Raw genomic sequence first — 9,307 nt, forward strand, 5'->3', positions numbered from 1 at the left:
AGCCACAGCAGATAACATCGTCTACAGCTCCACGCCAACAGAGGTGGCTGTGAGCTACAGAGGGCGGACCTCCTTGAGCAGATATCTCAGCAGCGGTAGCTGCGCTATTATGATCAAGAATGTCGCAGTCTCAGATGCCACCATCTACTACTTCAAATTTGAGTTGAAGACCCAGGGCTACACTAGGACACCTGGAGTTCAGCTTCGTGTAAAATGTAGGACTGCACCTGGAGGATAAAATGATATTAAGATCATATGTGCTATTTTGCTACTTGCGTGGTAATGGATTTATTAGAATATGAAATCGACCATCTTTCATCTTATCGGAATATTAAGTTATATATTTTTTGTATTTATATTCTATGACCTGCTTACCTTTTCTCTATTTTTTACTCTAATCGTTTTGTTATATTGTTTGATGAGAAAATTGGTGACCTGCCCTTACTGGACATTTGGGGAAAAGCGCTTCATAGGTCATCAGATTCCTCCACTCTAAATACAGATTCTGACATTCCGGGGAAGGAGTCAGTAGTGGGATGTATTAGGCACTTAAATGGCGCGACATCTCCAAGTGCCCCACGTAGTTTCATGTAGGGCCAGACACGGTACAGGAGATGTTCACCGCCATTTGTACGATCTGTGCGTCTCTCACAGGCGGTGGTGGGTTGACTGGCCCCTTGGTGAGCTACGGGCTCGCGGTGAGGGTGCGGGAGGGAGACCGGGCGCTACTGCCCTGCGCCTTCTGCTTCCCGTGGAGCCGCATTAGCTACAAAGTGCAGGGCTCCTGGCTCATTAACGATGCCTTTGGCGAGACAAAGACAGAGAACATCGTCTACAGCTCAGTGAGCAACACCAGCCCCATAGAGGGGTACAGGGGGAGAGTGGCGCTGGTGGGGAGTCTGAGCTCGGGGAGCTGCTCCCTGGAGATCAGAGACGCGAGGAAGGGAGACTCGAGGACATATTTTTTCCACGCCAACAGCGATGGAACTAAGTTCAGTGGCAATGCAGGAATTACAATTACAGGTATGGAACCTTTCATGGCTATTTTCTTAACAGTAAATAACTTAAGAGGCACCATTGGAACCTCATTTGCCAGTAATAAATATGATAATTGGTTTTTTACCCTTCTATCTGGCAACAAAACTGACACCTTTTTTACAAGGAGTCATGTTTGCATAGACCACAATACTTTTGGCGTCATCTGGTCCAACCCATGTGAGACTAGGCTCTAAAGAAAGCTGTCTCGGGTGTGGACCAATCAACATCAAGGACAGTGCACATTATCAGAGTTGTGTTTTTTGTTTGCATTATGACTTCAGGTATTGTGGTCTATGCAAACATGACTCCTTGTAAAAAAGGTGTCAGTTTTGTTGCCAGATAGAAGGGTAAAAAAACAATTATCAACTTAAGAGGCATTACACTGGAAATGTAAAAAAACTGCAAACTCGTGTTTATATTTAGAGGCGAATGGATGTGATACGAGAATCCACGGCAATGTAACGTTCTGCCAAAACGAGACGCGCGTTGTGTGAGCTCCACAGCCTCTACCGTGGCATTCCCCTCTTCTATTCTATAATTGAAGTTTTCTTTACTGCAATAATCCATACTCTTTGGTTCTTTCGGTAAAGTCACGTAGGTAGAAAATAATAGATCACGTCGTTTCGATCGCAACACAATCGACCGTCATCAGGCGAAACAATCACAGCATGAAACTGCTGAACCAAAGAGTATGGATTCCTGCAGTCACGAAAGCTTCAAATCAAGATTTTAAATGCGTTTTTAAACCTGCCACCACCCGACACAGCCAATTAGTAAGGTTTGTCAAGTAAACAAAACAATCCAATTCGTTACTAGTACAGCACACCGGTGTGTTGGAGAGTAAACCATATATGGAGGCATGGCAGCGCAGTGCCTGGCCTTCTGGACACACTGGCTACCAGGAGGCCAGGAGATGGGTGGTACTGCTATGGATTGCTGAATCTATCAGTGCAGAGCTATGGGTGTTTCACCCACGTATGCATTTTTCCTCTCACTTCCCAAAATATAATTCATGGATGTGGACAAACATTTAAATGTGAGGTTTCAATTCATTGAGGCTTTCCAAGCTAAATAAAGGATGTTATTATTACTGTCCCATCATATGATTCCAGTGTGAGTATTCAATAGGGAGATCTGTGACTTGCAATACATGTATACCCCATCATAACCATGATGGTTATGACGATGATACCGTACCTCCAATTAGCGTCGTTGGCTATGTACACTGGAAAGGAAGTTTAGCATACATGTTTTTTGTTGTAACAACTTTTTGTTCAGTCTATAACAGGTCATTAATTCCTGATACTGAGGGAAGCAAGAGACGGAGGGAGAAAGTGGGGACACGAGCTACTCTGAACTGCAGAACCACGAGCTCCCAGCAAGCAAACAACTTTAAGTGGTGGAAATACAGATCAGATGGTCAGTACGAGAGGTTGTCTGAGACGAGAAGTCACCTGACCTTGGAAGCTGTGGCTGTAAAACACGTGGGCTGGTATGAATGTGAAGCGTGGAGCTCAACAACAAACAGCGAATATTCATGGACGGAGCTGCAAGTTTTCTGTAAGTAATCACCCCCTAACTTGGTGACACGTGACATTAAAGATACTCTAATCGACAAACTACGAACTGTGCCACCAACTAACGGAGGGCATGCAATTAGCCTGACTAGAATTGGGATGAATGTTCCCTGTTATTCATGGTATTTGTGCAGAACTCAGCAGTGAAGCCACTGCTCGAGCAAGCCGGGGAGAGGCTCCCTGGTGCAGAGCACCGAGCGGTGCACCTCATTTCGTGTGGCACACAAACGCGCCACTGACGTTGTGTTCATGGTGTGTGTCAGCTGCTTCGGGACAGCGAATTGACTTGCAGGCACCATCGATATTTACCCGCTATCATTATAACACTTGCTAGTTGATCTAATATTAGATTTTTGAATGGATAGTGCAGCGCCTTATGTAGGCGCAGCTTTCTTGTACCAAAAATAAGCTATGCCTTAACTTGTGGGAGCAATACGTCTGACACGTGTTTGAGGTGTCTTGAATCAAACGGTTTCTTTATTTCTTAGTTGTGTAATGGGTTCCGGAGACACTTGTAGAGGTAACTTCTTTATTACAATTCAACACTCCAACTCTCCAACAGTCCTGACACTCCTGATACTCTGTTACAGCCTAGGTACACAGCCTAGGTACACAGCCTAGATACTCTACTCTGACTACGCTCTGGAACTCGCCCTCACAAGGTCGTAGAGTCGGGAGTTCCAGAGTCCCACCACTGGCTCTCACAACATCCCAGGGTCCTCAGATGGCTGGTCTTGTGTCTTGGGTCTTGAGCTACGACTGGCCCTGATCGTCCAGGGAGCTCCCCTTTTATGCCTAGTCCAACGAGGGGTGGGGCCGTGTGCACCACCAGACATCCCACAGAGCACACACAGCCCCCCCCCCCCCCCCCCCGTTGGCGGCGCCAAGAGGCTTAAGCGCCTGGGAACCCAACGCCTGGCGCCAAGAGGCTTAAGCGTCTGGACCCGCCTGGGAACCCAGCGCCTGGTGCCAAGAGGCTTAAGCGCCTGGCCCGCCCAGGGTCCCAGAGCCCCCAGCAGCACCTCCCTTCTTATGTCACTACAGTTGCACAAAAACGAGCGATTTCTAAAGGTATATCTTCGCCTGTTCACGTACTGTATCACGTTGTTGCACGGTCAAAAACTGTGTCCACTCGCTCCCCGCCCGGCTCTTCTCGTAACTTCCCGTTTATAATCTAGATTTGAAGTTTTCGTTTATACTCTAAAACCGGAAATGACGTCATGTGTTCAACCAACGGAGCGTCTAACCTAGGCCTCGGCAAGGTAAGGTAAAAGTGTAAAAACAATGAGCCTACCTTTACCCTACCTTAAACCTTACCACAATACAATCACTCTACCCTACCCTTTTACCCTTTAACAGGTAAGGTAAAAGGTAAAAAGCAACGAGCGTACCTTTACCCTACCCTTTACCCTTACCCCTTGGCATGCCGACACCTTTACCCTTTACCTTTACCCTTTTACCCGGTAAAAAGGGTAAATTACCTTACCTTGCCGAGGCCTAGTCTAACCACAGGGGGGTTTCTAAACAGTTGAAATATTCCAAATCAAATATAACCAGTCTGTCCAACAAATGTATGTCAGATGTACATCAAATGTATACACAGAAATAATACATTCACTTTCTGTCTCATGGCTCTCACACCTTGCTCTCAGTGTGTACCACTGCCTCTGTGCGTTGTGGGTGATGCCCTAAACTGCCGACCTGAACCCACCTTAACGTCACCGTGCCCCCTGCCCCAGCCATTCCCACGCGTGTGGCGCTCACCCCGGCCCCGCTGGAGTTGCATGCCACCGAGCCGGCCACCCTGGACTGCAGCGTGGACGCCGTGTTCCCCATGGACTCCGTCACCGTCCGCTGGATCCTGGTCGATGCCGTAAAGTGGACAAACTCAACCTCCCAGAGTCGATCTCCAGACGGGACGTTCACCGTGACGAGCCGGCTCAGCTTCACCCCGTCAGCCGAGGACGATGGAAAGAAATGTCGCTGTGAAGCCTCGGGAGGCGACCTGGTCTCAACGATGGTCCAAGAATTCATCTTGGTCGTCAAGTGTGAGTGTCCAGCAGTGGTTGTTGCTCGTGTGTCTAGATTGGTGTAGAAATTGTGCCACTGTGTGGTGCTGTACTGACAATGTTACGAGCAGTACAGAGATTACTTGCTGTGTAATGTCCTCCAGTGACTGGAGGTCACTTAATTAATTTAGGTCAGATGATACATGTGAGCACAGCTGCTTTCTATGAAGGAAACTTAATAGGGGGTTTGATCTACAGTTGACTCCCCCTGCAAGGTCACCAAGACCCACTCGCTGAGCCCTGTGTGGCTGCACAAGAGAGTGGGTTGAAGGTCCCTCTCCTCTCCCATCCAGCGGTCGGGACGTTCTCTGCTCAGTGTTCAGGGTGCTTGTCTGGGCTCTCCGAGAGTCACAATCATTGTCACAATGACTGTCGGATTCTCCTCTGTTGACAGATGCACCGGTGGTGGTGAACCTGACTCAGGACGAGACGTGTGGGGGTGACCTCTGCATCCTCTGTGAGGTGAAGGCTAATCCTCGTGCCACCATCACCTGGAGGACCATGGAGAGTGATGCGTCAGAATTGATCCAGACCCAGGATGGAAATGGAACCGTGACCTTGAGCTCCTTAGTCATGAAGCGGTCACAGGAACAGAATGTGACCTGTGTGGCGGCAAACGAGGTTGGCGAGACCGAGGCCGTGTTTTACTTTAAAGGTGCTCATTCCGGAATTCACTCACTCAGGGTTTTGCTTCTTCCTCGTTTAACTCACTGAGGGTTTCACTCACTCACGATTTCCCTCATTCATGACTTTACTCAATCAACCTCCGTGCTGTGTGCAGGTTAACCTCGGGGAATAAGTGAACGGCGTATTTAACATAAATTGCTAAGGTTAATTTGCTGCCAAAATATGTGCGTTTTTGCACAATTTTAGGTTTTCATAAGTTTTTTTAAATTGTATTTCAGAAGAGCCAAACTGTGCAGTTTAAAATATTAACCTAGCAGGCATTAGGGGCCTAATTCCATTCTTGTGGCAAGGACAAACCGAGCAGCACAACACTGATAATGTTGTAGCTCTTTACAAAACACGTGGCGACAAAAGCACGTGACTTGTGGCGAGGCACGTGGTGAGGGGCTGGCACAGGAAGCCACCAGCTCCACGCCGCCCAGGCCGTGACGGGGAGAGCCACGTGCAGCCGTGAGGGCTGCGGCTGCACGGGAGAGGCACCGCGCTGCACGCGCCCCTCTCCCCTGGCCAGCCACAGGGAGCTGCTGCTTCACCACCGCACTCGCTGCCCGCCTGGAGCCTCGAATGCTCGCGGGTGGCCTTCGTGTGGGGTCGTCTTGTAGCCACGGTAACGAGGAGGGCTCCTTTCTGCAGGCGGCGCGGGCTCTGGCTGCTGGTGCGTCCTCTCCCTCCTGGCGCCGGTGGTCGCCTGGACGGCCGTAGGGCTTTGTCTGCTGCTGCTGCTGTGGCGAGGGGCGGGCGAGGTAACGATGCAGCTGCCTCCATCGTGTCTGAGTGTGGCGACTGCCGCCCCTCTCCCCAACTCCAGCCTGTCTGTCACCTTCCGCTGCTACCTGTTTGTGGTTTGTTCAGGGAACAGCTCGAGATGGATCTTGGGTCCTGACAGGGTGGTTCCAGCAGCAGGTTGTACGCGCCAGGGAGTTGAGCCGATTGGTTTTCCGCTTTGGTTCAGGCAAAGCGCGAAAACCAATTGAACCGGTTACAGTTCACTTGGTTCAAAACGGTCTCGTAAGGTTGCGAAAAGCAGGGTAACCACGTTCACATTTGAACTTTTGCTCAAAATTAGCTACGTAAATTCAGATAAAATTACAAATGACAACTTCTCGGCAATGTGCAATGTTGATGTAGTGACCCAGACCAAGACCAAGGGGATTGAGCTCACTGCTGGTTTTATTGTCCCGTAACCTCCACCGCTCAAGAGCACTTCCAAGTCCCATAACCGGGAACAAGTCGCATGAGCAACAACTGAAGCAATGCCCGCTTCACAGCCCTCTTCAACAGTAGCTATATCCAACACACAATTACACTGAACATAGCGCCAGCTTGCACAGCACGCTTCAAGGGTCGGTGTATTCAGACAGTCGGTTTCAATTAACACCGCACGGTCCTGCACAGTGCTGGGTGGAGTTTGCGTCTCTCTCCGTGGTCGCGTGGTCGCGTGGATTTTTTCTCTCCGGCTCCTCCGATTTTTTTTTCCTCCAAATTAGAAACGTGCATTGAGGTTAATTTGATTATTTTGCTGCTGTAAATTTCCACATGATGAGCCACTTTGTTGAGCTCGCATTTGTCGCCAGGAGGCTTCTGAAAAATAAGTGAATACCCCAGTGGGCTTTGTCTGGTAAGATAAAAAAGAGTTTAGTTTAACTTGTTTGTTTTCAAGTGATTTGTTTACCTTTCCTATACTATGCACTCCTGTCGTGTTTGTGTTTTGTTTGTTGTTGTAACGTTCTTACCCGTCCCTACTGGGCATTGCTGAACAACAGATTTCTAGCTCACCGGATTGTCCTCCAGTATAAATACATATTAATTTTGGAGCTTTCGTGACTGCAGGAATTATTCTTTGGTTCTTTCGGTAAAGTCACGTATAGAGATAATATAATACATTAAATAATAGCATACTACGACGTTTCGATTGCAACACAGGCAATCATCATCAGGTATAAAAGAAATAGCAACAAAAATCTTATATGTCTGTCTATAGTTTTCTGGTTAGATTTTTGTTGCTATTTCTTTTATGCCTGATGATGATTGCTTGTGTTGCAATCGAAACGTCGTAGTTTGCCATTATTTAATTTATTATTTTATCTTTATTCGTGACTTTACCGAAAGAACCAAAGAATAAATACATATTTTGATTCTCCCCGTACACCCCCTTTGATTCTCAGCACACCAACCCCCCCCCACCCCCAGCTGAAGGCCACCTCCTGTTGCCATTGTTTAGAAACCGTAAATACTTGTCTTTCTCCCCACCACCACCCCCCATCTATCACTGCCGCTTGGGTTCACGACTTGTACCCCCATGGGTCGCTAACATTTACATCTTCATTTGATTGCTGGCCGTGCACGCGTTGATTCACGGCCTGCACTTCCACGCCTGCGGGAACGCGCAGAGCGCGACATTCAGACGAAGCAACAGGCATCGCGCAGGGCGCAGCAAACGCGGCGGTATAAGCCCTGTTGACTTACCCACAAAGCGGAACTTATTTTATAAACCTCAGGAGGGATGATGGGCTGAGTAAACCCCCAACCAGGATGTGAACTCGTCACTTTCCGACCGCGCTCCCGCTAAGCCACCCGCGTTGAAAGGTGAAGGAGCAGCCCTGGCACTGCGTGCTCACGCCACTGCTGGCGGAAGGGACTCCATTCGAGGGAGCCGTCTCGGGTATTTGGTTTACTCTCTAAGATAGCGGACGTGTTGCTCGAGGTGGGCTCACCCACACGTTACCCCACCACACGCGACCTGCCGATCGACCAACTGTGATCTTCGCATTCACACCACCGCCAAAGTTTGCCAATTGCGTTGCTTTGCTGGGAGATGGAAAACGAACGAGCGACCTCTGGATTGCAAGTCCAGCGTGCAAACCCTGGCACCCAGAACATCTCCCTGAGCCAGCTGAGGGAGCGTAGCCAATGTACCATCGAGTGTACGAAAGTGAAACTGGCCAATAAAAACAGATTGTAAATATTACATGAAAAATTATTTACCATTTAAACCTTTTTAAACTGATATATTAATTTTGTTTTAGGGTTTCATTCAAGTGCAGATAGTTTAATTTAGCATATGTGTTTTATTTTGGTTCATGAAAAGTGTTTGATACCAGTTTCCCGTTCCGGTTCAAATTAAAAACTCACCTCATTGGGAGCCCCTCTGCCTGAAGGCCGTGATCAAGCTGAGCCCTGACACGTGCGGTCACTGTGCTGAGCATTGTCCCTGAGCCCCCCAGACCAATTCTGATTTAAATGTCACCTCTGTACCGGATGATGTATCTACATTAATCTATCAATGACTGTAAGTGCGACATTGTTAAGTTTCTCTTCAGTATAGGACAGTACCCGAAGGTGCGTTTCGTATCGTGGCGATGTGTCTGCCTCTGTGCAGGGTGGCGCTGGCGCCCATGACATGGCTCGGCCCGTCCATGGCACGGACACGGAGGGCATTCGCATGGAAGTGGCAACTCCAGCCACGGACCTCCGTTCATCACCAGATTAGGACAGCAAGGCGTCGAGAAAATCTCCTGGGGCTGTTCGTTAACACAGGGTGGTTCATTGGTAGCTAAATCAAGTCTTGCATTGACACATTAACAGTTGGATAATTTGAATTAAATTCGGATAAAAAATATAACAAATAGAAATGTAAGTCTCAAGTGTAGATTTCAATAAACCCGGATTAGACTGGGGCCTGGGGGTTTTTTCTGCCCTGCTTTGACAAGAGTTCAGGGATCTTTATTGGAGCAGCAGTTGCACCACAAGCGAACCACTGCAGAAGGTCCTCTAGACATCGTCATTAGCATTGTTTTATGCAAACGTTTCCAGCAGCGTCTTTCAACCATGATTGTGCTTTTGTTTTGTTTTATTGAAAAGACGAATATTAATCATGTTTACTACAACCGAGCTTGCTGAGAAATTGTGATAATTGTGCATAACTTGACAATGTAT

The 9,307-nt window shown here is 48.2% G+C and overlaps 1 protein-coding gene across 1 annotated transcript; it reads left to right on the forward strand.

The window, feature by feature from the left end:
• Positions 1–614: 614 nt before the first annotated feature.
• LOC144737248 (sialic acid-binding Ig-like lectin 12) lies at positions 615–5,470 on the forward strand. Its single transcript, XM_078619969.1, has 4 exons — positions 615–1,023; positions 4,355–4,663; positions 5,079–5,339; positions 5,466–5,470. The coding sequence occupies exons 1-4, from the start codon at positions 615–617 to the stop codon at positions 5,468–5,470; spliced, it is 984 nt and encodes a 327-aa protein (XP_078476095.1).
• The last annotated feature ends 3,837 nt before the right edge of the window (positions 5,471–9,307 follow it).

This window comes from Lampetra planeri, chromosome 66, assembly GCF_965212315.1.
Source record: "Lampetra planeri chromosome 66, kcLamPlan1.2.h2, whole genome shotgun sequence".
Lineage (NCBI taxonomy): Eukaryota > Metazoa > Chordata > Hyperoartia > Petromyzontiformes > Petromyzontidae > Lampetra > Lampetra planeri.